General features: G+C 41.8%; 1 protein-coding gene across 2 annotated transcripts; it reads left to right on the forward strand.

Moving 5' to 3' along the window:
• Positions 1-27,218, forward strand: TRIM37 (tripartite motif containing 37). 2 transcript variants are annotated; one of them, XM_062623446.1, is made up of 24 exons: positions 1-134; positions 1,758-1,859; positions 3,136-3,176; positions 4,076-4,192; positions 5,274-5,361; positions 6,186-6,308; positions 7,380-7,503; positions 9,176-9,243; positions 10,804-10,928; positions 11,243-11,253; positions 11,636-11,766; positions 13,253-13,329; positions 13,995-14,174; positions 14,860-14,974; positions 15,202-15,414; positions 15,771-15,907; positions 16,594-16,691; positions 17,714-17,914; positions 19,965-20,276; positions 21,973-22,101; positions 23,460-23,646; positions 24,334-24,452; positions 26,224-26,376; positions 27,130-27,218. In XM_062623446.1, the coding sequence occupies exons 1-24, from the start codon at positions 114-116 to the stop codon at positions 27,216-27,218; spliced, it is 2,961 nt and encodes a 986-aa protein (XP_062479430.1). In that variant the 5' UTR covers positions 1-113. The 2 variants fall into 2 exon arrangements, with proteins under 2 accessions (XP_062479430.1, XP_062479431.1); XM_062623447.1 differs by lacking the exon at positions 11,243-11,253 and having other exon boundaries at positions 11,676-11,766; positions 26,263-26,376.
• Positions 27,219-27,348: the final 130 nt, after the last annotated feature.

A 27,348-nucleotide genomic window follows, 5' to 3' on the forward strand; every position in this document is an offset into this window, starting at 1 on the left:
ACGGGGCGCAGCCGATCCCCGGCGGCTCTCGAGCAGCCGTTGCTGTTCAGGTCCGGGCAGTGTGGTGAGGAGCGTGGTCGGCGAGGATCTTCTTCCCCGGCGGGGCCGCGGCCATGGACGAGCAGAGCGTAGAGGTGAGCGGTCTGGCGGCTGTTGCGCTCGCGCCGCCTCAGGGAGGCGGGAAGGGCGGCTTGGCGGTAGCGTGGTGTCCTCGGGTGCGCATCCCCGGGCCCATGGGGACGGAGCGCTGCGGCCGCGGCGGCACCTTCCCTTCCGTGGGGAACGGCGAGTGGCGGGGACGGGCCTGCTCGGTGTGGTGCGTGCCGTGCGGCCTGAGCTGTTCACGGGCCGGGGAAGGGCTGGCGGACGTTGCCGCTGCCGCGGAGCCCCTGGCTCGTCCCTCGCCCTTGTGTGAGGGGAGAGGGGCCGAGCGGTAGGGAGCTGTGGGCGGTCTCGGAGGCGGAACACGGATGGCAGCTCTGCCGCGGGCAGGGATGCACATCGTGCGGAGTCTTGCTCCAGTGTGCCCGGTGAGCCGGTAGGAAGAAAGCGGGATGTAAAGAGGTGGTATTTCTGTGTGACCCGCGGTTGTTTTACATAGTCCAGGTTAGAAAATGAAGGGGTTGGACGGACACCTGGCGCTGATAGAAGCCACTCTGGCACCCGTGACGGCACAGCCCTCAGTGGTGCTTGTCTGCGACCTGGGCAGTTCGTACACGTTGCTGTTGTCCGTATTAATAAGAGCCAAACCGGGGCAGGATTTAACAAGGCCGTGTGTGATAACTTCCTGTAAATGCATGTACTGTGTTTTAATGGTTTGCAGCCATTAAAGAAGACACTAATGTGTGGGAGAGAGGTGCTGTGGTGTCTGTAAATTCAAGAAATTCTTCTGTGCTCGTTTATAGTTTTGACTCTGGGGAAAATAAATAGCCCATCAGAAGAATCTCAGAGTTCTGTAGTTGAAGCCAGAAGGGGTCTTACTCCTGTACAATACAGAATGTAAAACTTCTTATCAGTGCAAAATCTTCTCAGTATGGAAAGCAAGCATAGCTTGGTATTTCAAAGCACCTTCCTCATTTTGGGAATGGAAAGAGCTGAGGTGGTGTATGCTAGAACAAAATGCTTCGCTCTTCAAACGGGGATAGTAAAAGATAATTTGTCAAAATACACTTTTATTGCTGGAGAATTATTAAATGGGGTGTGAGAGAGCGTAGACGTTGTGGAGCTAGTGCTCATGGTAGACCTTAAAAAAGGTAAGCCTTATAAAAGTAAAATCAAAAGCCCCATACAGTTCAACCCACCTCATTAGCGTTCTGTATAACAGCTACATGCACTTGCCATGCTTCTGAATTAGTTTAGTGCCAGTACATTGAAACTCGTGTGCTTAGAGTCTGCAGGTGCAGCAGTTTATTCTGGCATCTGTTCAATCCCAGGTGAACGCAAACAGGAATGGTATCTTGACTCTAGAAAGGCCCACGTCAAAAAAGATGAGCCAAAGAAAGAAACTATGCCTTGAAGAACAGTGTTGCAAAATGTGGGCTAAGAGCTGGTGTAGGGTAGGAGGAAGTTGGGGGGGGGGGCGGGCGGCGAGAGCCGCTGTGTTTGACATGGTGTTTTGACTCTAAGATGAGCTATTGGTAGCTGTTTGGAGTGTGGGACTGCGTGTATGGAACCTGGCACTCTGCCTGGGAAATAAATGCAACTCTGATATGCTTGAAGTATATGGCTTAACAGTAGCGATAATCTACCCTCTGCAGAGCATTGCTGAAGTGTTCCGATGTTTTATTTGTATGGAGAAATTGCGTGATGCACGCCTCTGTCCTCATTGCTCCAAGTTGTGCTGTTTCAGTTGCATTCGGGTGAGTTTCCTCATTATGGTTTATTCTTGCAAATGTATGAACTTAAAACTCAGTGATCTGATGAACACGTTCTTGGTTCTTTCTTGTCTGTTTCCCTGGTGCTCCAAGGATTCCTTTTTCCTGCCCTGTGCTCTTCAGTTTCCCTTTCAGGATCCTTTACAACTCCCCGAGTTAAAATGAGGCAGGCTGTGCATTGCATTCAGCAGTGCTAATTATAGGGACTATCTGGATAATTGCTTTAAAGAAGCAGACGTATAATGATCCCATCTGTGGCATCTTTTGGGAGTCAGTGGTGCCTGTTTGGAAGACCCAAAATTGGGACAGGACTGAAATGCTGACTTGGCATCTCAGTAGGGAGCACTGGAAGATCATAACACCACCTCTGGTCACCTTGGAGATGTTTTAGAATCCTTCCCCAACTAGTATAGTGTGAGCAGATACAGGCTCAATCTTTCTCAAGAGAGCCTGATATATCAGGCTGAAGCAGCATCTGAATCCCAATTCTTTGATGAAATCCTGGTTTCCAGTGTATAACACTTTAGTTCCAAGTCTGGAAGCTGTAGGTGCTGTGGGAGAGGGCTCAGCTGAGGTTTTCAGTCCTCTGGTAGTATTTCCAGAAACTGGAACAGGCAATCGTTTGCTTCGAAAGCTCTGACAAGAACTATAGGTGAAGGCTTCATGTTACACATTAAGAATGTTAGCACATTGTTGCTGGGTGCTGAGAGATTATTCATGAGAGTCTTTAAATGTAGTAAGTGAGCAGACAGATACAAGCCCATTAACTGCTGTGCTTTTACACTTGTAAGTTGTAGTGGGCAGGTGAAGTTCCTTCCTCAGCTACTTGTCTTTGGAGCTTTCTGGAAGAGAAGGATTCGAAGGGTCCTTGTGGATTTGATGATCCTTGATCCACCGGTATCTAATATGTGTATAGATAGCCCAAGAGGAAGAAATAAGTTATGTTGAAGAGTATAATTTAGACTGAAATTTAGGCTTGTATCTTTTCCTTTCTTTTGTTGAAACACGCTCTTCAGTCTGTGACTATGGGAGTCTGCCCCACATGTGTGGTTTCTCATGGAATATTTGGTACCTCAGAATCCTCTGTATATTTTTTACTGGGGTGCCTTTGACATCTAAAGAAAAGTGGTTGCTTTGTGACTAAGTGGTGGAACAGCTAAACTGTAAATCTTAGAATCCGCCCGGGTAGTGCTAGAATGTATTTGCTTGCAGTTCTTTTTTTGCAGTCTCTTTAAAAATGTTTTTCCTTTTTCCTTCATAGCGTTGGCTGACGGAACAAAGAGCTCAGTGCCCTCATTGTAGGTAAGGTATTTTTAGTATCAGAAAGAAATTACCAGGAATTGGGTGTACTGTCCTGTTGTGATCAATCTCTTTTTTTTCAGTGCAGGTTGCACTAAATTTGTACGCTTGATTTGTTTTTATTTTTATCTTTTTTTTTTAAGGACTCTGCTGTTACTGTAAATATTTAGTCTGGTATAATGCTTACTGTAAAATATGTTCTAGTTTTGCGACCAGCTAAGCAAGATCTTTATTCTTCCCATCACGCTGCTGTTTTCAGGGTGTGCAGTTGGTGTAATAAGAGTAACTAGATGGTGTTCCCCTCAGAACTCCTTATTCTTGCAAGAGTCAGAGAGCAGAAACTTCAGTTTTCAGACTGAAATTTTATTTATTTTTTTTTAATTTTTTTTTATTTTTTAGCTACAGTGTGGTGTTTGTTTGGTTTGGGTTTTTTTAATGCAAGCCGTGGCCTCCGTTAGCACTTCTGGGCACTTAGCGATACTAGCTTTTGATAGACCAAAAATTGGAAGGCAGCACATATTCTTTTTGCCTAAGGAAAGGGAGGTCCTTAAACCCAGTTAATCAAGCATTTCCATGGAACTTCTTAAATACTGAGCTTTTCAAGGATTTGATCTGTAGCACTAAAGTGAAGAAGCACTGAAAAACAAAATGATTTGCCCAGCATTATCCAGGAGTCTATCAAGAAATCTGGAAATAGTTCTTGGGTTCCCCATGTTGACTTCAAACGTTGCTTTGCTTTTTGGATGTTTTTTTTTCCCTGAAATAAGTAGTAGCGCTTCTACTTTTTTGCCCCTGAATTTTTCCCATAGTGTAGAGTCACTGAGCTGAATTAAGTCAATGATGCTTCTCTTGTATCTCCTGGAGCTGAGTTCTTGCTCTAACTCTAGTCATGCTTCTTGCAGAGCCCCGCTGCAGCTGCGAGAGCTTGTAAACTGTCGTTGGGCAGAAGAGGTCACACAGCAGCTTGATACACTTCAACTCTGCAATCTCACAAAGCATGAAGAAAATGAGAAAGACAAGTAAATGGAGCTTTCTTCACATAAAGCGTGTTGCAGTTAGCTTATATAAGCAGGCTCTTAATTTCCCTGATTCTAAGGAGCTGAACAAACGGATAACTTTGACTTAAAAGCTGAATTATGCTCTTTGTCTGACTAAAAGTTGGAGTTAATTTCTGTCATACTTAATGGAACGAGAAAAACTCTTCAGTGTCTTTGCCTCGAAAACTACTATTTCTTGTTTGGCTCAGTATAGTTAAAATGAGAGCTAGAGGAAACGTGAAGGGTGGTAATACTCCTTCAGACCGTTAGCCCTTCTTCGTGACAGTAGAGCTGAAATAAAAGTTTCCGCTCAATGGCTTGTTCATTTGGCAGTCCCATTAAGACTGTGGGTGCTCATTTGTTATCTCAACGCCTAAAAGCAGAGAAGCTGTTGTGAGGAGGTGTCTTCTAGTCATGGGTGAAAATGTAATTGATAAATCCAGATTGAGATCAAAGAAAATATGCAAAGTCTCAGAGAAAGCACTTCTATTACTACATCTGCAGCGTGACTGCTGTTCACTTTCCTTCCTCGTCTTTGGAGCCTCTTGTGTTTTCTGATATATTCTCTTCCTAGGAGCAACTCTCAGAACTTTCTCAGCAGGCTTTTCTCTTGGTTTTATCCCGTTAGCAGTCCTGTTATGTGTGTTAAGATATATTCCGGAGATCTGGAGGAGAAAAGCGTGAGAAGAAGCATTGATAAATGAACAGGGACCAGTTATGTGTTCTGTGCCTGCCTCCTCCTCAAGTTTGTGAATCCTAAGGGAGGAGGAAAGGAGAGGCCTGTATTTGAGGTCTGTCCTGGTCTGTGCTTGATCTGTTGGTCGATGCCGTTCCTGAAATGTTAAGAAATGCCAAAGATTGATTTGTCCCGATAGCTTGTGAGCCATTGCTCTGTGGTTACTTTAGGTAGCATACGATCAGGACTTTAATAATGGGATTGATGCGCTGATGGTGTCTTTACTCTCGGTGTTGGACAGCAAAGCAAGTGAAAATGTTAAATTGAATTTGCAGAAAATTCATGGCTATTTTCTGCTGATAATACGTGTGTTTTTTTTTGTTTAAGGTGTGAAAGTCATCATGAAAAACTTAGTGTTTTCTGCTGGACCTGTAAGAAGTGTATCTGTCACCAGTGTGCACTTTGGGGAGGAATGGTAAGAAGAGACTTGCATGTGTGCATATGGTGTGCTGCAGTAAGAGACTGCGAGTGTTCCGTTTGCCAATATTTTGAAGAAATAGAAATGTTGTGAAACTGTTGTAATGGCAGTTGAACTGCCATGCAAATATTGTAGTGGTATGTGTATTTATAATTTAATGTGAGCATCGGGTTTGAGAAGCATGCCTCCTGTTTGTAATTAGAGAAGCAAATTGAATTTTTGCTGAAATGAGGTCAGAATTACCTTCCTTGTTGTAAGCCTCATGATGTCTTGCATGAACTTGAGAGGGTGGTGGGAACTTTATGGGCCAAGGTAGAAGTCTTTCTCAGAAAACACAGGTAACTCTTAGCTTCCTTAAACGTTCTGGCCTGTAATCCTGAGGATCTTCAAAGCTCTATTAGCACAATTCTTTCCTTTCTGTTGCATATTTCCAGGAGAGACCGCTGTCATCGGCCGGAATATAAGTGGTTTAAAAGTGCGCTGCCTTTGTTTGGGAAGGGTGTTTTGGTAATAATAATAAAAATAAATAACCTTCTGTTGTCACTTGATTAGAGAACTGCACAGTGAATGAAGCAGTCTATCTTTGGGGGCCTGTTGAGGCTCTTGACAGGAAGCTTTGACGCTGTAAAAGCCAAATTCACAACTTCTTACAAAGGGAAGCGAAGGACAGACTTCCTACATACAGTCTGCTTTGGAACTTTTCCAAAATGAGTGGTACACTAAGAGATTTTCTTGCCCTCTTGGTACTTTAATAAGAGTGGACTGAAGTTAAAATGAGATGCTCTGTTGTTCTCCATCTGCTCCCCCTCTTTTTCTAACAGCATGGAGGACATACTTTTAAGCCACTGGCAGAAATCTACGAGCAGCATGTCACAAAAGTCAATGAAGAAGTAGTAAAGCTTAGGAGAAGACTCATGGAATTGATCAGTTTGGTTCAAGAAGTGGTAAGAAACCGATCCAAGATACTGTGAAGTTTTCCTGTAGTACACCATTGTCAAGGGGTAACTGTAAAGAGAGGCATGGAAATATTACACCACTGTATAGGCTCGTGGTGTTGTCAGCACCTGTTCAGAAGCTGTTGCTTGTGGTAGAACGCATTTTTCATTTTTTTAGGAGAATATATTTGAGCTTACAGGAGGTCTGTAAAGCGGCTTACCAGTTAAAGATTTGGAGTTTGTGTACCTGCTTTTTCTTCCCCATAGGGGTAAATGTGTTAGATGTCAATATTTGGATATGTTCAGCTTTGGCAGTTTTTAGTGGGAATCGCAGGAATTAATTTCTTGTATTCTAGGGAGGATTATTTTTGTGTTCTGCTGAATGCTGGTGGATTTATCATGCATTCTTTGCACAAATAAGTTGGTTTGTTGTTTTTTTTTTAAACAAGTCTCAGTAGGGTTTTTGTGACTGTTACATCACCATGTGGGCTCTTTGTAAGTATTTGTAGAATCATAGAATGGTTAGGGCTGGAAAGGACCTTAAGATTATCTAGTTCCAGCCCCAAATGTTTATAGAGGATTGTTGCTTTCACCTTCCAGGGTGAAGGGCATAATTTTTATCAAATTATTCTTGTTACCAAGAAGGTAACTTTACTGCTCAAATTACAGAAGAGAAAATGGCAGTTGTATTTATAAATTTTGGTACTAAAGAATTCCTGTATGATGAAATCTGTATGCAGCGAGAAAATGTTGCTCAACTTTACTGTTAACCTTTGGTCACCCACCAGAGGGCACACTTATGTGTTCCGTAAGAGTCAACGGGTGTTTTCAGGAACAGCCTGTAATACACCTCATTTAAAGCCACATTCCTATTTTCGTATTCTAAATAAGTGGGCTCCAGTGAGACCTGGATTATTTTCTTTTTTTTTTTTTTTTTTTCCCCTCATAGAGAACTAGAGCTGGAGGGGACTGCTGTAGGCAAAGCTTAGGAAAGAATGGAGCCAACGTGTAAAAGAGTGAAATGTGGAGAAGTGTGAAGCTTTTGATTTTGTGCATGTTTTTTCCTGAACTCCGGTTTAGGAGAGGAATGTAGATGCAGTGCGTAGTGCGAAGGATGAACGAGTTCGGGAAATCAGGAATGCAGTGGAGATGATGATTGCCCGATTAGACACTCAGCTGAAGAATAAGCTTATAACATTGATGGGTAGGTATTTATGCATGGGAACAACATATCAATTATCTGTAAATCTATTAAGAAACTTTCTTGTCCTGGAAGTGTGACTCCTTACACACATTCTGGTGTTTAAGCACGTTAAGCACTGTTAGAAGATTTTTGCCTGCAGCAAAGCTTTTAATTAATCACGTAGTTACTGTGATACAGTTCTAAGTTGTTAGATGTAATGTGGTTGGTTCTGTTGGAAACGCCAGTATAATAACTTGGAGAACATTTCTGTCTAATTGGAAGATACTTAGTTCCTTTCACCTAGAATATTTATATACCATCATTTTGGTTAGCCAAGATGTCCGTCTTTGTGATTTGACATCTTTGTAATCTACATGCTCCTTTTAATGTAATTTTAAAAAATGAATAGTCTGTATGAGCTGTCTGGTGAGCCAAGACTTCAATCCATACATACAGGCAGCCTTGTCTGCGAATGAAGAACGTGGCATCTGGAATCAGAGCTGCTTATTTGGTTCCTGACACTTTTGCTAGCTGGGACTGGTCACTTTAGCTCTACTTTGGTATTGAGGTGAGAAGACGGGTGGTGCACTACTAAAAATGAAGCGCAGCTTTCAATGAGAAGGACGGAATATTCCGCAGTTGGCTAAAACTGTGCATGCTTTGCTCAGCTAATTTTGCATCTGTGCCTTGGTTATTCCACCTGTGCTTTCCTTTCCATAATGCATTGACAGGAGCACATAGTAAAGGTGACATCTTTCTTTAGACCCTCTTGAGACGTTACACTTATGACCTTACTTTTGCAAGGTACACAACGAGTAGGTTAAAGTACACAGAGAAAACATCCTTGACCTTGTATCTATGTACTTGTCGTGGAAATAAAAGTAAGGCAGTAAAATAGCTGTGCTGAAAATGTATTTCTGATGCTCGAAATCTTCACACACGTTCGAACACGCCTCCCATCTCCCTGCCACCCACCCAAAGAAAACCTGCAGTGTTCATGCTTGGAAAATGTTCTTAGCTTTGATAATGCTTGTCTTTATTCTCTTAGGTCATTTTTATTAAAACTAAAACAATATAACAGATAGACGCTACCGGTGTTTCAAGTACGTCTTCAAATACATGTCAGTACCTTAAAATATTTGCTTTAAATTAAATCCAGGATTCATACCTACTTTGTGCCCCTGTTGAATACAGTAATCGGTCACAAGGTTTGTGTTAGTGTGTAGTGGTTAAAGATCAGTTTTAAAGCTGTGGTAAATACAATAATTATTTGTATGTACAGGTTAACATTTTGTTCATGTAACACTTTTTTTCTAACAGCCGCCATACTCTTCAGGTGTGTAATGTGTGATGGAAGTGAAGTCAAACCTGTCTTTTTTTATTTTATGTCCAAAAAAGCACCCCAGAACAACAGACTTCCCATTTCTGGGACACAGAATGATTCCTTACTGACTTAACCTCAAGTGAGCTCTTTACTACAGCTCTAATTAAAAATGTAGGCTTACTTTTAAAATGCTTTCTCAATCAACCTTGGTCTATTTAGAAATTCTTTACCTTAGTAGGTTTTGGATCAGCTTCCAGGTTAAAAAAAAAAAAAAAAAAAAAAAAGGAGAAAAAAAGAAAAAGCTCAGTTTCTTAAAATCCAGTGATTTATGTTTTTTTTCTTTAAACGTATTGTCTTCTCTTTTAACAGGTCAAAAGACATCACTTACTCAAGAAACTGAACTTCTGGAATCCCTGCTTCAAGAAGTAGAACATCAGGTGCTTATGAAAAGAGCTGAAATATTGTGTTACACAGATCCCTCCCTCCTCAGTCAGCCTTCCTTACTTAATTTGTTTTTAAACTGTCAATTGATGCATATTTTTTGAGGGTATCTTTTCATTTAAGTCATCTTAGGTCACGCAATTTCTTCTTTAAAAAGTTGCTTGAAAAACTAGTACAGGGATTAATAGCAGTATCCTAGAAAACTACACAGTTGCACGTTTGGTGAATGTGACATTGCAAATCCTTTCTGTCGTAGTTTGAACTTGAAGCATTTAGGTGGTGTGGGTCTTTTAGTCTGTTAGATTCTGTTAGTTCTGCTGCTGTCAAGTGCGTATGAATAGTGGTGGCTATAAATTGAGAATAAACAAAAGTGTTTTGTTTCTCTGCTTTTGAGGAAAATTGAACTGGTTCTAGCTGTTTATTTCTGTCCACCTGTCTTTCCAAGAAGATATTTTATGTATTTATTTATTTATTTTTATTTATATACATAATATATATATTTTTTGTCTGTTTGTTGAGAGCTCTCTGTGAAGTTGCATATATTGCATCCCAAATGAGGATGTTTTAAATCCCGAACAGCAGTGAGTATGCAGCTCTACGGGTCAGCTTCTCCTTTTCAGAATAAAGCCCCATTAAAATATTAATAAATCAGTGTTAGTGAAACGTGACCTCTCCTCCCTGCAAATAGGAGGAAAAGCATGCTAACTGAAAAAAAAAAAAAAAGTGAGAACATGCAAACATGTGGCAACTGTGTAGGTCTCCACTGCTTATTTAAAGTCATCATCTATGTCAAGAGGGGCTTTGAACTTCATGGTCTTTTTTGTGAAAGTATCACAGTATCACAGTATGCTAGAGATTGGAAGGGACCTCAAAAGATCATCTAGTCCAATCCCCCTGCCGGAGCAGGAACACCTAGATAAGGTTACAAGTGATAGAATTATTTGAAGAGCTCATTATTTGAAGAGCTCATAGCAACAATGTGACTTTAAAAAATGTACATATTAGTCTTAATTATTAATGTATTAATATCACAGGCGCTTTTATTGCTGTGTTGTGATGCATTTGGCAGATTATCCTAATGTCTGATTAAGTGTCATTTCCAGATCAATCTGGTTTTTATTGCCCAAACACCATAATAGATGTGACTTGGTATTAATCAGACATCTATATAAATTAGTTCAACCTAAGTGAAGTACGTGATAGTTGCTGTAACTTTCACTGTAGGGTTTCGAAGCCTTAAACATTCAGAACTTCCCAACTGGGTTGCATAGGCCTAGGAGTGAGCCAGAGTTAGAATATCCATTTCAATTTCCTAACAGAAATTTTAGAACACGTGACCATCGGCTGTTGTAGGCAAATTCTTCATCTTAGGAGTTGCCAGAACCCAAACAAATGAAAAACCCCAAAGAACCCAGAACGTTCCAAGCTGCATTTTACATTGCACTGTGGGTAATCTTTCTGAAGCTGTAACAGACATGCAATTTATTTCTTAAAACCAGAAGTGGTCAAAATCTATGGTTTCTACTAATGTTCTTCCTTCTTGTTTTTTCCCCTAGTTACGATCGTGCAGTAAGAGCGAGTTGATCTCCAAAAGTTCGGAGATCCTGATGATGTTCCAGCAGGTTCATCGGAAGCCTATGGCCTCATTTGTCACCACTCCTGTCCCCCCAGACTTCACAAGGTCAGCACTGCAAATACTTTGCTTAAACTTGAAAGTCATCTCGCAAAGGTTTGTTTTGCTTGTTAAAAAATCCGTAGAGTAAATTAGAGGAGAATATTCATTTTGCTGTACCGCTGTATGGAGGAGGACATGCCTAATCTGGAAGGTAAGCGTATTATGTACCTCAGCCTTTTGTAAAGCTATGATAGGAGAGTGCCACTGTATTTTAAGAGGAGAATTTGAGAGAGTAAATGATAGGCGGCTGGTGGAGAGGTTGCCTGATGCTCAGCTTCTCCACAATATGAGCTGTGGCATTGGTAATCCGGGGAGTAAAGTGATTTTGTCCGTTTCTGTGTTAAACCAGGTATCTCTGACTGAATTTGGGTCCAGGCATATACACTGAAAATTCTTAACTGCTTAATTACTCCTGTTAGTAACCTGTGCCGCAAGCAGGCTTTTCTGTTCTGGCAGGGCTTATTTTATGCCTGCAGTCCCTGCTGGGGAGTCACAGCAGTGGCTTGCAGCGACAGTTTCTTTTCTCTTTTACGCTTGGTTTACTGATTTGTCCTTTTCCTATTCTTATTGGGTCCGTGAGTATATAATTGCAAGGCTCCCATGAGGTGCTTCTGCACGACACCTTAATTCACAAGATATAGCCAAAACCACTTCACAGCAGAATTCTTCATAAAGAACGTGCTGCTGGTGCTGGGTTCTCAGGAATTTCATAGCACAATTCTTCATAAAGTGCTGCTGGTGCTGGGTTCTCAGGAAGTGCTTTTCATTGCGCCAGCGAGCAGATCCTGTGTACAGTCCACCTCTGCAAGTGTCAGGACTTTGCTGGAGATTAAAAGTTTATCCAGTGAGTTATGTTTTCAACTAGAGTTGTTATCCCACCCAAAACACTTCAGCAGCATTCGTGTGCTTCTCTTGTGAAGAAACATCAGTTAGTGTCTTCCCATGTTGTGTATAAAAAGCTGTATGAAAACAACGTAATAAGGTTGTAGAGTTGATCACAAACCATTGGAGTATTCCTGCTCTGCTTCCAGATACGCAGCATGAACGTTCACAATGTAGTTAATCTGGTAAATTTAAAAGCAATTAAAAAAGGTCTTACTAATATACCATAGGAACTGTAATAGATATTTTTACTATTTTTGTCTGAGTGGTTTTTATAGATGTTCCTTGCAGAACTGAAGTATAGAATAACTTAAAATATTTATGCTTATGAATAGTACTTATTTGGGCAGTTGGGAAGAGGACGAGGTAGTAGTCGAAGGTGAATCTGTTTTACTGCGCATCCAGTTCTCAGATGTTTGGATGTATGCTAAAACGTGTATTGTACTAATGTCCTTCCAGTGAGCTGAATAGTCAGATTTCTGAAGCACTATCTTTGTCAGTGTTGGAATGTTAACCCGCAAGGTGCAATCTTTTTGCAGTCCAATAGCCTGGTCAGTGCTTCAAGGAAGCTCTGGCTGCTCCTGCAGCTGTGTTTGGAGAAATACATTGTTTAGTGGTGGAGTGCAGGTTTTGTTTGTTAGTGGTTGACACGGCATCTTCAGAAAACTGGATTAATCTGTTAAGCCCATGTTTGCACAGGATTTGTATTTCTGGGGTGCAGAGGTGGACCCCTGTGTAAGTTTTCAGAGTATTGTAAATTCAGGATTGACTACATAAGGTGTGCTGTCAGAAGGCATTAAAATTTTTTTTTTAAATGGTAAGTTAAAATGTTTCTTCAACCTAGAGGATTCAAGTTGAGCCATTCTTCATCCTTGATGAAGGTGAGTGTGATGGAGGTTTTGCCAAGTTTTTTCTTGTTTTCTACTTGATTCTAATATTGTTTCTCAGTTAACTGACCTAAATTTCGCATTGCATGTTTTTTGTAAAGAAATTACCCTTATTTCAAATACCAATTTGAAATGCAGCTGTATAGTAAATATTTCAGAACTAATGTTTAACCTGAGCTGGTTTAATGTGGAGAATTTGAGAAGAACTGGAATATAATAAATTGCTAAGTACATTTTATGAGCTTTTTTCTGCTTTTTCTGTTTGTTACATAAATTGTCTGTTCAGTCTTCCACTTACTTGAACCCTTAAAGTGTTAATAGAGTAATGAAAGCTCTGTTTTGAGATTTATATCTAAGATGCAAACACCTTGTTGATTCAAGTTACAGTAAGACTTCCAGGTCACAGAAGATTAAAATCAAAACTGTATCATACAAAGTAAAGTGCTGTTGCAAATTCTCTATTGACTGAAGCTGCTTTCTCACCTTCAAGGGTATGTCAAGGTGTTTTGCTTTTCTGGTTTTTGCTTTTATATTTTAATCAATTTATCGATTTATTTCAAGGATGGAAATGGTGTGGTAAGGGGCTACTACCTGTCTGTGTTCTTGGAGCTGTCTGCTGGATTGCCAGAGACATCCAAGTAAGTAAACCTCTAGTAAGAGCAGCTGGTTTGATTTCTTTTTCTTTAGGCTTTTTTTTTTTTAGTTGGCAGAGCATCTGGAGAGGTTTGCAAAGAATGATCTGAAGTTCTGTAGTGTTGCTGGGGACTGATGCAGAGTCCTCTTGAAAAGAACAGCAGGGCTTCTGTTGTCCAGAAGCTTTGAATCGTGCCCAAAGATAATCATAGAATCATAGAATAGTTAGGGTTGGAAAGGACCTTAAGATCATCTAGTTCCAACCCCCCTGCCTTGGGCAGGGACACCTTACGCTAAATCGTATCACCCAAGGCCTTGTCCAGCCTGGTCTTGAACACTGCCAGGGATGGAGCATTCACAACCTCCCTGGGCCTGAAAGCTGGTATTTGGTGGCTTTCTCAAGATAAAAAGCTAGCTGTCAAAACAACAGAGAAGAGCATCTGTCCCCTAGTATTCAACCCTAAAGTTGGTTTACCATTCTCACTATTACTACATTTATCCCCTGCTGTACTGTTTATATAAGTGTTGAGTAAAATTGCCAGACCAAACCACTTCTTCAGCTGGGCCTGTAACTCTTCCAGAAAGCATGCTTCTGTTAAACTTGATACATCCAGCAGTTCCAGTGTCTTTATTTTGGTATTAATAACTGTGATTTTTTTCTCCTGTGTAGGTATGAGTACCGTGTAGAAATGGTTCACCAGTCCACCAACGATCCCACCAAAAACATAATTCGAGAGTTTGCCTCTGATTTTGAAGTTGGAGAATGCTGGGGTTACAACAGATTCTTTCGTTTGGACTTGCTAGCCAATGAAGGCTATTTAAACAGGCAAAATGACACTGTGATCCTAAGGTAAGGAAGGCAACTTAGCAGGATTCTTTGCTGCTATCATTTCACAAAGTATCACACCTGCAGCTGAAATAGGAAATAATTAAGTAATTGAATTTAAAATAATTGTGACATGTTTTGCCATAAATGGGATTTGAGTTTCATAAGCTTTAAAGAGAATGTGCTGAAGGGAGTTGTGGAAACTGTATCTTCTATGTATCAAGCTATGCTTGGCACTAAGAAGCCTGGGTTAGGGGTCTGTAGCTAATTGATTTAAAGGCAAAGGCTGTTTTCTCCCCTTTTCAGAAGCAGTTGTAGTGATCATAGGAGAACTTTGGGAATAAAGGATGTCTGAACTAATGCTGTCAATGGGAGTTGCAGTGTTAAGACAAAATACAGAAACTTTATCCACCTACTTCTAAGTACAATTCTACTCTTGCTCCTGCTAAATGCTTTGTAGTGTTAATGTTGTTAGTGTTGGTTTGTGAAGATAAAAACCTCTTGTATAACTGCCCTTCAGAATACTTCCTGTTGCCATTCAGTGTGCTCAGGATACTGAATATGGCATTGTTAAGTTTATTTTATCACTGGATTTCAGGTTGGGTTATATTTTAATGTAGGGCTTTTAGGATTTTGTGGGGGGCACAAAAACCAAACCAAAACAAAGAAAAAAAACGTTAAAAACCCCTTTTCAAATGCTCCTTTGAAGGTTTCAGGTGCGCTCGCCAACCTTCTTCCAAAAGTGCCGAGATCAACACTGGTACATTGCTCAGTTAGAAGCTGCTCAGACAAGTTATATTCAACAAATAAATAACCTTAAAGAAGTAAGTGGCATCTATACTACTGTAAAAATCACGTTTTACTTACGAGTAATTACCTGGTTTAGGTTTCAGTGTTAACATTTGACAGTTGTGTTTGAGTTGCTATTGGTAGTTTGATATTGGGTGTTATTAAAATAATACATATGCAAGTCAACAAACTTACTTGATTTGATGCTCCATTGTTGCCTTCTCTGTATATCCTTCTAATGTGTATCTTTCTAATATTTCAGAGGCTTGCAATTGAACTTTCCCGGACCCAGAAATCACGAGGCATTTCACCTCCAGACACTCATCTGAGTCCCCAGAATGATGATGGTCCAGAATCGAGATCAAAGAAATCTGGGCAAACCACTGAAGCACTGCTTGAGAATGTTGCTGCTCCAGGATTAGTGCGCGATAGCAAGGAAGAGGAAGAAGAGAAGATCCAGCATGAAGATTTTAATGTAAGAGTTGTCTTTTTCCTGCCTCTTTGTTTGTGTGTAGCTTTGTGTGATAGGGTAGCAGTAGAGACATAGGTGAGCTTACGAATTGTGAATTAGATTTATTATCCTCTGTGTGGAATTAGGAGACAACACATTCAACAGCTAGCAGCGAGAGATGACACAAGAGAGATTCCAAAGCACATCTAATTGATCCCACCACAAAAACGTTTCCAAGTTTCAGTTTTGCAGCTAAAAAATCCAGCTTCCCTGGGTTTTACCAGCTTTTACTGTGCTTTGAGACCCTCCTAATTCCTGTGTGATGCTCTGGGGAGAGGGTTCCTCTTAGTAGCTTTTGGTTTGTTCTGTTTTTCTGGTAGCTTGAGCTCTCTGATGGTGACTTGGATATAGATCTTGCTGGAGAAGATGAGGTAAACCACCTTGATGGCAGCAGCTCTTCAGCTAGTTCAACAGCAACTAGTAACACTGAAGAAAATGATATTGATGAAGAGACTATGTAAGTAACCTAAAGCCTTTCAAATCACCACCTGACAGGTTATTCCTAATTCCAATGGAAGCTGATGGATTTGCTGTAGCAAAGGGTGTGGGTAGGCTCCAGTGTGATGTGAAGGCTGTTTCCTAATCTGCAAACAACATAAGCTGATAGAGTTAACATTAAACATTGGAATTTTTGGTCAGTTTGTTACCATCTTTCTGATCTCTTAATTTTTTGTTTAGCGTTGTGTTCTGTCTGACAAGTGATAGTCTGTGAAGGTTCTTTCCCAAAACACTATTAAGGAATCTGTTTCTTCACTGTAACGAAAGAGAGGTTTGGTATTAGGAAGTGTTGTAGTAGTAGGAGAGTGATAATGAGGGCAGTTAAACTAGAGAATTTAAGGTTCTTAGCTGAGATTGTGTCAGATCCTAAAATCTTCATTAAAACACACGAATGTGTTGTAACATGTACAAATAAAGAAGCTTGCAGGATCTTATTTTACAGTTTAGATATGTACGGCACTTTTGGACTTTTGGATAGCAAGTCAGTCACCCTTTATTTTTATTTGTTCAGTTTACGTAGCTTGGGATGCAGAAAATACTATTTACTGTGTTTAATGTTTTCAAGGTATGTGCCATAATGACTAAGAAGAGCTGAAGAAAAGTGAATAATTACATATCTTTTTTTCCACCCAATCATTTCCTAAGGTCTGGAGAAAATGATGTGGAATATAGCAGTAATATGGAGTTGGAAGAAGGTGATCTCATGGAGGATGCAGCAGCTGCTGCTAGTCCTGGAGCATCAGGTATGAAAAACAGCCTTCAGAATTCCCATATATGCAAAACGCTGCTGGATTCCTCTTCTGTTCTTGGAAGTGACGCCAAGCTGCGTGTTCTGCAGGCATTTCTATTTTTGGAAATGCTGCATCATGTGGTTCATACTGATTATTGCAGTGTAGCAGAAATGTTTCATTGGTTCAATAGAGAAAGGGGGAGAAATCTTCTGAACGTGCTTGTTTAAAAAATTATGCATAAGTTTAGAGGGAGGTTTTTCTGCCTCTTGAAACCCCTTCCATTCTGATCAAAAGTAGCCTGATGGACAGTTTGTACTGATGCCTGTGTGGCCTCTGAATGTGTGACATGTTCACTTGGGTTTTAGTGCACTGTAAAATCTGAAGGATGTGGAGGGAATTCAGTGGAGAATCCTTAGAAGTCAAGCAGAAATACATTTTAAGTGCAATAATGAAAAGGTGCTCTAAGATTACTTGAAGCCTAGAGATGATTATAGCCCAAATTAGCCATAGGTTGATAAGATTCTGAAAGAAATATATGTATATGGAGTGTGTTTGTTTATGGCAAAGATATTGGATGTGGTGTTCACTGGCAGTAATGTTTGTGCTGCTGTGGGTGTGTTTGAAAGACACAGTTCCTTAACTGTCCTGCTTTTAGCTGCTGTTTCAAAGCTACTTGAAGATTTCTTGTGAGCCAGAAAGCTGAGGGACATGCCTATTACCTTCTGAAAGCTGGCTGTTAGAGCAGGAGCACAGTGGCTGTAGAAACAGCATTCATTTAGGAGGTTTTAGAAAGTAATTTTTAACAGCATTTGTGAAAGCTGGCACAGTCTCTTCACTTGAGCTTCTTGCATTTACCTGCTTGTGCTGTTTTCAAGTCTGAGTGCAAGTACTGTCAGCAGAATAAATGCTCTTTGATTGATTTGCTTACCAGTCTATTTATTAAGAGAGTTATATAAAAGGTATGAAGTGTACAGGAGCTAATGTGTCACCTGTGTCCTGTGTATACACACTCTTTCTCTGTAACTCTTCCTTAGGTACTAGCCACAGCTACATCAGTGCAAGTGGAAGACCTTCAAGGCGGGGAGGAAGTGCCCTAGGCTCAGCAGCCAGTAGCAGTTTACTAGATATAGATCCCTTAATTTTAATCCACTTGCTGGATCTGAAAGATAGAAATGGAATGGAAAACCTCTGGGGCCTTCAGCCACGTCCACCTCCCTCTCTTCTGCAGAATAGAGGTAACTGTACTTCTGACATACATTCTGATTTAATTCCAACCTGGAAGTGTCTCTGGGAATGCAGTCCCAGAGTTAGAAGCAGATTTGAGGAGAGAGTAAAAAAGGATGACAGGCAGCCCTTTTCATGGAAAGCTACGCTTCCGTATCTTCATGTTGCATCCTGCTGCCTCCTCACATGTTCTTTTCCTTAATGGTTGACCTCAGCTTGAGAACACAGGGTGACTCAACTGGAAACAGAAGTGTGTATCGGGAAGGGCCTTCTCATCTTTCCTTGAGGAATGTGACTGAACCCTTGGCTGTTTTGTTTAACAACCTTGTAGAGGTGCAGTTCATACAGCTTCTTTGACTGCAAATGTGGGAGATGAATGAAATGTCCTTTTCTAGAAGGGGTTAGCGCTGAGAGACAAAACAGCACAAAGTGGTTGTCAGCTGCGGAAGTAGTTACACCTCTCACCTTACACAGTTTGTACGCTTGGTGGCTGAGAGTACCAAGAGCACAATTTATACTGATAAGAAGTAAATCCTGGAATTTGCTTTTGCATGAAAAAGGCATTTAGACCCAAACTAGGAAAAATGTGTGGTAATGAAGCTGGAAAAGCCCATATGGAAGAAACATGGATCAGAATATTGGGAGCCAAAAACAGTGATGGTGTTTAAATAATTGAAGACTTGGAAGAGAGTCTGTGGTACAGTTAAGACCCTTCAACCAAAAAACGCGATTAACTTCATGTGCAGCAAAAGCAGTTAGCTCTCAATTCCAGCACCCCTGGGTGTTGCTGAAGGCTGCTTGTTTCTCTTACTAGTGAAGAATTAAAATCAGATCAAACCTCAGTGATACATTTATCATGATTAACACTTACTTGAAGGTAGCTGGCCCACTACCACAACATCTTATTTCAGGTTATTCTGAAACAACCGTTTGGTGACTTAATAGAATAGAAGAGAAATAATAATGGTCCATTTGCTCCAAACTCTTGCTTTGGCTGCAGCAATGACATTGCTGATAGTGAATCTAAAAGCTGGCTCAAATTATTTGTTCCTTTGTGATTAGCTTTTAAAATGTTGCCAGGTTAAACAGATGAGTTTTCAGCTGAATGTAATCCATGCTTCTAAACATGGAAGTCTCTTCTGTGAGTACAAAAAGGGGAGGCAGCACATGAACTGTAAGTCTCAGTTCTGTTCTGGCTGGAAAAAGGCTGAGACAAAAGGACCTTAGGCGCAGGCGTTGCATTTGGTGCTGTCCTGCTTGAGCAAGATTAAGGTCTGTTGTATTAAGTGGCTTCCTTGTCATCTTTAGCTACTCACTGCAGTGCTGAAATTGTTGGGTTTGCTGAGGTTCCCTTAAGATGTGACTGTTCCCAGAGCTTATTCAGGTCAGTCAACTAAGAGAAAGCTGCTACTACATTTGGATTTTGCCAGACTTCACCTCCTAAGGTGAAGGTTTCCAAGAGCCACTTGGCTTTATGGTTTTGAACAGCTGAATTTGCAGTGAAACACAGAATTCATAATGGTTCAAATAAACATCAGATGTGATCTAATTCTGGCTGAGCAGCACACAGGCTTACTTGGGTATTAGCTGCTCAACCTGATCTTCTGGTGTTAGGTACTTAAGGGGATTCCTTCCCCAGTTGCAGATTTCTGTGAGTTCTCTGTGTTAATGGGGTGTTGTGTTGGTGGTATGAGAATCTTGGACAGGCACTCAGCAAATTTTACAGAAATGTGTAACAAATTTGACTGGCATCCAGGCTTGTGAACTGAAGCTGGTCTGGCAACATAGAGGAGCAGCTCAGTTGTCATCAAAATTCATGCATTAGTATTGGAAGCCTTGCTTCTTCCAGCGAGCATGTTCTGGAGTCTTCTATGACGGGCAGGGAATGGAAACCTGACCTGGTAGTTGTGCAGTGCATGCAACCTAAATATGGTGCAAGAATGTCTGTCCCTCATTTTCATAGCAGGGCAAAAGGTAGAATTCTTACAGCTGCTAAAAATAGATGTCTGTGTTTATTTGACAGCGTTACTTACCTGTTGTGTTAACTTTCCTTCGGTAAAGCATCATCCTATTCTCTAAAAGATCGAGACCAGCGGAGACACCAGGCGATGTGGCGCGTGCCCCCTGACTTGAAGATGCTGAAAAGGCTCAAAACGCAGATGGCTGAAGTTCGTAGCAAAATGTCTGATGTGAAAAACCAGCTGTCAGAAGTGAGAAGCAGCAACCCTGGCTCATGTGATGGTCAGCCCACCTTCTTCTCCATTGAGCAGGGTGCTTTAGCTGCCTGTGGAACAGAAAGCTGCAGCAAGCTGCAAGAAATAGGAATGGAGCTACTAACAAAGTCTTCAGTTACCAGTTGTTACATAAGGAATTGTAAGTGCATTAAATGTCACCCTTACAATGTTGGTTGTATAGGTGGTTTTATATATCCAAGCATCTGAAATAGACTTCTTACAGTTAGCCATGCTCAAGTTCAGCTATAAGAATACAGAAACCTAAAACCTGCACTGCCTTACTTTCAGTAAATGTTAGTAATGTAATTTTACTAAACATTTTTAGTGAACATTCCAGTAAATGTTACTGAAGCTGGCTTCAGCCTTTCTTGGTAAAAGCACCAAAACTTTCGCTTCACAGCCAGTAACACACCTAATGCAGTGAGAGTAAACTTCTTAGTAAACTTCAGAGTTCTGAAGTTTAGTCCAGTATTGAATTGATCCTACCTGAAGGTCATTTCCTTTTGACTGCTGCTCTGTGTCTGGCCCATCTATGAACTTGAGGATGTTTCCTGATGCTTGCCAGTGAATAAAGTTAAAACATTCCAGATTTGTTATACTTTAATAACTTGAAATCTTGCCAAGGCTCCCCTGGGAGAGGCTTTGCCTTTTGACAGGTGACCTCTTTCAGAGAGGGCCCTCTCTGTTCAGGTCCTGTCACTGGGTCTTGGTGGCAGAGCTGGTAAGCCAACGTGGAATCTTTTGGATGCCAGCATGAAGACTATGCAAGTACTCTGCTGCTTATGATCCTGAATAAAAGCACTAGTTGTTAATTCTCTCAACTTCCCTGTTGCCTGGGGGAGATGATTTTGTAGCCTTCTGAGTTTTGATTCAAGTTATTACTTGAATTATTCTGGACCCAAGATGAGTAAAAAATATATTATACACATGAGCAGACTAAAGAACTGGTAGAACAGTTCTATTTCCCTCCATCCCTTTTAGTATTGACCTGCAAAAGCGCTTTTGCAGCTCCAGCAAATATCTATTCTGTATTTCATCAGTCCCACAGAGCAGAGAATTTATTCTCTGAAAGAGAAAGTTAAAGTTGGAGCCCTGAACTCTGCCATCAGTAAGATGTGGAAGGCTCAGCTCACTTCAGTGGAAGTGCTAGCTTTTGTTTGTTGTGTGGTTTTAATGCCAGCTCTTTCTTTAGCAAATGCCTCATTCCTCAAAATTTATTAAGGCACCGGGTAGGAGGAGAGGATTAGGCTTGTGGTGTTCCGTAAAACAGGAGCAATCTTCTGGTTTTGAAGCCTGGATCCCCCACCTCCAAGGGGTGACTGCAGAACTTGGATTTGCTGTTCCAGTTAGCGTTGCTCTGTTCCTCTACCTGGAGGAGTTTCTGTGGCAGGATCCACAGTATCATGTGCTTGAAGAATGGTTCATTTGGGAAGTGGTAAACTCTGAGAGTCCCATAACCTGTCTGTCACTCTTGATTTCGAGGTCCTTTTTTACACTCGACTTTGAATTTAAGAGCTGAAGGGATGGTTTGGGCTCCTCTTAATCCTTTACACTCTCATCATGATGGCTGAAGGAATCTGGATAGTGGCTTTCTTAAGGGCATCTTGGTGTAAGGCAAGTGAACGTTATTTTGTATAGTCTTGGCCACATCTGTAGCTAGCCAGGCTTCCCTGTAGCTCACGTCTTTGACAGGAAGGATGAGGAATGAGTTTTGTGCAGGACTGGGAGTTAATGAGCATAGAGACTAAAATGAAGCTTAACTTGACTTAAGCACAAAGGCAGAATGCTGCAGCACTCTGACTGAACACTTGTCACATCTTAAAATATTTTTGCAGCTGCAAGTAAGAAAAATAACTCGCCCAAAACTGTTCGCTCTGGAGCAGCAGGCAGCCTGTCTTTACGGAGAGCTATGGACTGTGTGGACAGCAATCTTCGCTTAAAGGGGGACACTCAAACTTCTGAAGGTAAACATCTTTCTTTGTGAGGTGGGGGGCATCTCAGCATCTCACGTACGAAAGCTTTTCAGGAAGTCTTGCTTGGTAGGTGATGAAGACAGGCTGAGGAAGCTGGGGTTTTTCAGCCTGGAGAAGAGAAGGCTGCTTGGAGACCTCATAGCAGCCTTCCAGTATCTGAAGGGGGCCTATAGGGATGCTGGGGAGGGACTCTTCATTAGGGACTGCAGTGATATAGGACAAGGGGTAACGGGTTAAAACTTAAACAGGGGAAGTTTAGATTGGATATAAGGAGGAAATTCTTTCCTGTTAAGGGTGGTGAGGCACTGGAATGGGTTGCCCAGGGAGGTTGTGAATGCTCCATCCCTGGCGGTGTTCAAGGCCAGGTTGGACGAGGCCTTGGGTGATATGGTTTAGTGTGAGGTGTCCCTGCCCATGGCAGGGGGGTTGGAACTAGATGATCTTAAGGTCCTTTCCAACCCTAACTATTCTATCATTCTATGATGTTTCCCTGAGACTTGGCTGGATCCTTTCTTGAATATAGTTAATGATGTTGTACCTTTGGTAGCTGATCTGTGAAAGAGAACCTCACAGATGACTTGCAGAACATAAATATGTGTGTTAACAAGTTCTGATGTCTGAAGATGTTTCAGGAACTAATTTTATAGTGAGAATCATAGATCCAAAAAGTACTGACCCATGTTTAAATTGTAATTTGCCTTAAAAGGAATACAAGAAAATCCCACATACATGTGAGAAAGAGTATTGATACTGTGGGCTCTGAGTTTTAAGGTGCCCTTCCTTGAGTGGTAATGAAACATCTAACACAGGACTTATGTTTTGCCCCTTTTAAGTGTTCTGAGGAGGAGTGGAGTACCAAAGTTGTTTTCTTACAGTGCTAAATGGATAAAGAAGGCTTGGGTGGGAAACTGGAAAATGCCAGAGAGTCATTTAGATGGTGTAACTTATAACCTCTGCACACAGCTTCACCCTTGTCCAAGGCTTGAAAGGCTGTGGCCAGGCAACTTCACATTGATAGCTGTGGAAAATGATAGTGAGGAGGTTGTCTGTTACTGAAAGATAAATAGAAGATAAGTTTTTAACTACACAATGCGGGGAAGGATTTGTCTATAGTCTCCCATCAGAAATGGCAGCTGAAACAAAAGCTCTGTGTGATGAGAGAGTGGATATACCAGATGGTTTGTGTTGCCCATATGTTCACTTGAAACTGTAAGGTTTTAAGCATGAGGGTGGGGCAGGTGTGCTTGTGCATACACGTGTTTGGAACCAGGCTGGTGCTGTGAAACAGCTGGGTGTTCAGCTTCTTGAAATACGGCTTGACATGCTTAGAGTTTTCCCCCTTTTCTCAGGTGGCGTAGGGAGCTCCAAGTTGAGTGGTCGGCACCATTCTGCCAGGGCCCTGGCTAACAGTAGTGTCCCTGAGTCACTGCCAAAGACAGAGGAGAGGCCTTGTGATGGTTCAGATTCGGATATGGGAGTTTCTGGCTTAAATGGCTTAGCTGCTGTAGAGAAGACAAGGAAAGTTGGTGCTCTAGGGTAAGCATTTGTTCTCTTTTCCTCTTGTTATCTCCTCACCTGCCTTTCCTTGATCTAGGAAGAAAGACACCAATCAACTAAACCCAGGTGCTTGTAGCATGGAAGAGAAATTCCTTTCAATTTATTTGGTTTGCTGCTGTTTCCTCTGGATATCAATTTTTAGTTTAATAACTAGGTTACAAGGGTTACAAGTCATCTTTTCCATTTTGTTTTTTTTTTGTTTTTTTTTTAATTTATTTTATTTCGATCAGCTGTGGATGCAGTCTGACACTTGGCTTGGGAAGGCAGGCCCATCCATATTCCCACTATTCCTTGCAAAATACCCTCTAACTGAAATTTACAACTTAAGGTTTCCTCAGTTAAGACAGTATTTTTCACTTTGACTCTAGTTTTTCAGCAATTTCATAATAACTCCCTGTTGGCTGACAAAGCAAAGTGCCATGGGAGTACTCAGGGTTTTGGTGTTTTTTTTCTAAATACCTGGAATCACCATTTTTGCAAAATATTCGTAAACTTTTCCAGGTTTATTTTGTGAAGATGTTAAATATTTCTGCATCAGTCCAAGCTGGAAGTTTAAGTGGATATGCAAGAGAGTTAAACAATGAGTAAAACTAGAAGTGGGACTAGAAGGATTAAAGCTGAATCTCTAACATGAGTTTTTCTACTTCTCCTCAATTCTCTCTTAAGGTCAACTTCTAAAGGGTGTCGTACAGAAGGAGCCCAGTCAGGTGGTCTGGAGAGCGGCTCTGACACAGGTGACCTACAGACTGTCCTTTCTGAGGGGGCTTCTGCAGGGCCAGAAGAAGGTAAATTGAATGTTGCAGAGGGCAAATGTAGTTTGACCACACACCAGTCTGGGATGACCCATTTCTGTAATAGAAATAGTTGGAAGGGGAAAGGAAAAGAGGAGGGAAAAAAACCCTCCATCAAACCCAAAAGGTGTTTTCATGCCGGTTGACCTTTGCTGTAATAATTGGCAGCTGTAGTGTGAATCTGAGTGAGGAGTGAATGTCTCTGTGTCACCTCTGTCTGGGGAGAAATGGCAATGGGACAGTGCAGCAGGCAAAGACCCGGTGCCATTACATGGGGCCATCTATTTCTCTGGACTCCTACTTGCTTTTCATACCTCTTAATAGGGCTCCAGGTCTTTGCTTTGGTGTTCAGTTGCATGGCCTTGAAAATAATTTCTTATCTAATTAAAATAGCAGTCAGTGACCTTGGCTTTTAAGCCTGCTGCCGTCAGGGACAACGCGTTGGTAACTACCTCCACGTCTGCACTAGACTCTCTCCAACACTTCATTCGTGTCGGGTGCTGTGGTACGTAAGCCAGTTTCCTTAGAGACTTGGAGGAGACTTTTCCCCTCCCTTCCTGCATCCTTACCATGCTGGCAAAATTATTATTGCATTTTTTTTTTTCTTTTTTGAAAGTCCACACAGAAGAGTTTTTCTTATCTTGCTCAAACTCTGCTGCCTTCCACCCCTGCACTAATTTGAATTTCAATGACTGAATTGTAGCGCAAAGCCTATATTAAGGTGCCAGCATCCATCTCTAGCTGCAGTGTGCAATATTGTGTAGGAGTTGGCATTTACAGAAGGTCTCTCAGTGACAAAACTGAATTTCTGCTCTTAGTCACTGCAGTGTGATGATGATGCGCTCCCGCAGCTCTGCTATTATAGCAGAGAACCTAATAGGAAAATGTTTTAAGAACTGAAATAGTTCATTGTTAAAAACCCCAGGAAACAAACTTTACTTTTTTTTTTTTTTTCTTTCCTTTCAGAGGAGAAACTACGGTAGGGCTGGTACCTCAACTCACTTTACTTGCTTTTTCTTAGCAATGAGTATCCACTCTTAAGAAGTGAAAGAGCAGAGCAAACCCCTTCCATCTCCCACAAAACTGCAAAAAGGAGCATGTTCACCTCTGCCAGTGCCTACTCAGTGTTTGGCAAAACAAAAGAAGCCACCTTGATTATTAACTATTGTGGTTCTTTTTGTAGGAAAACTAGTTTTTTTTGTGCCTGAGACTTGAACAGAGTATTGCTGCTTGAAAGGTGTGGTGGGTGGGTACATCTGCTCCATGGGTCATGCTACCTCTGAACTGTTAAAAACCTGCTCTAGTGGAACGTGTTCCTGCCCATGGCAGGGGTTGGAACTGGATGAGCTTAAAGGTCCTTTCCAACCCAAACCATTGTAGGATTCTGGGGGGAAAAAAAAGCTACTTTTATTTTCTGTCCTCATTGCAGAGGTGAGCAGAGCAGCTGGCAGGGGAGCACAGCTCAGGCAGGAAGGGGCTGCAGGCAACCAAGCCTGCCTCAGCTGGTGACGTGCTGGAACTCCTCTTGTGCCAAACAGCAGAATGAGGGCATTCCCAAAGCTGGTACCTGCTGTTCTGTTCAGTCCCTTAGTGCTTTGGTAAATGCCTCTGGCTCTGAATGTGTTCCTTCTCTTGTTCTCCTGCCAGCTCTTGGGATTTGATATTGCTTCCTCTCACAACCAATTGTGAGACATTGAATGCTTCAGTCACATAGGTCTTGCTGCCATCATTTTTGGCTTGTGGGTCTTTTTGGGTTTTTTCACAGCTGGGGTATGTCAGAAGCATGTCCTTCATCTCCTACCAGGAATGAGCAGTGACAGCGACATTGAATGTGACACAGAAAATGAAGAGCAGGAAGATGGTGCCTCTGCCTCAGTGGGGTTTAACCAGTCCTTCTCAGTCCAGTCCTCCAGTGAAGGTAGGAGTGACCGGGGAGCCCACCTCCTGCTCCTGCCATGCTGGATGCTGCCAGATCAGAGATTGCTGAAGGTTGCTGTTAAGGTATCAATACTCAAGCAAGTGCCAGTGAGATCTGGAACTCCTCTCTTGGGATCCTAATAAACAGATCAGAGGGTAACTCTTTCTATCCCTGAGAAGTCAGGGAGGTGCTGGGAAACCCAGAGCTCCTGTTCTTCTGGCTTGGAACTCCCTGCACACTAGGACTGGTGCTGTATGTCAGCTCTTTTCAGGGAGGTAACTGCTGCCTTAGACGTGGATTTGCATCTTCCTTGGCAGGAATGTGCTTTGAGCACTTCAATGTAGTTTCCAAAACTCATCTCATGCTTCTTTGAAAAGCTTTAACCTTCTGATCAAATTAAAAGCTGTGAGGTGACAGCTGATGCTGGATGAGGTTGGCTTCTGGTTGAATAAGCATCCCATACTGCAGTAGCAGCATGGCCAAACAACTTGCCTCTGTAATTGGAGTTTGCTGCTTTGCTGTGTCTCTGCAGCAGGCACTAAAACCCCAGCTCATGGGAAGAATCACAATATTGTTCATATCTGTGTTTGAATTTAAGCCCCTGGGGCAGTTTTAACTCAGTGTCAAGTGCATTGTGTGCCAGTATACTGGGGATGAAGTACCACACAGCGGGCTCTGCCAGTAGCAGAATGTTCATTTGCTCTGTTCCAGTTGCTCCTCTGGTAATGGATGCTGGTTCTTCTTTGGTTTCAGCCTCGGAGCAGTGTGCAGCATTCCCAGAGGGTGACCAAGCCGGTCCTGATGATCTCAGCTTTGCTACTGGAGAAGACAGCACCAGGTAAGGGTAGCTGCTCAGCCTGCAAGGTGGTGGTAGCCCTGGGGATGCTCCTTCCCTGTACCGCATCTCAGGTTTGCAGCGATGAGGGGCAGGTTCACCTCACTGGTGATGGACAGGCAGGTGCTGGGGCTCCT

This window comes from Pezoporus occidentalis, unplaced genomic scaffold (assembly GCF_034315485.1).
Source record: "Pezoporus occidentalis ecotype Australia unplaced genomic scaffold, CSIRO_AGI_Poc_V1 ctg253, whole genome shotgun sequence".
Taxonomy (NCBI): domain Eukaryota; kingdom Metazoa; phylum Chordata; class Aves; order Psittaciformes; family Psittacidae; genus Pezoporus; species Pezoporus occidentalis.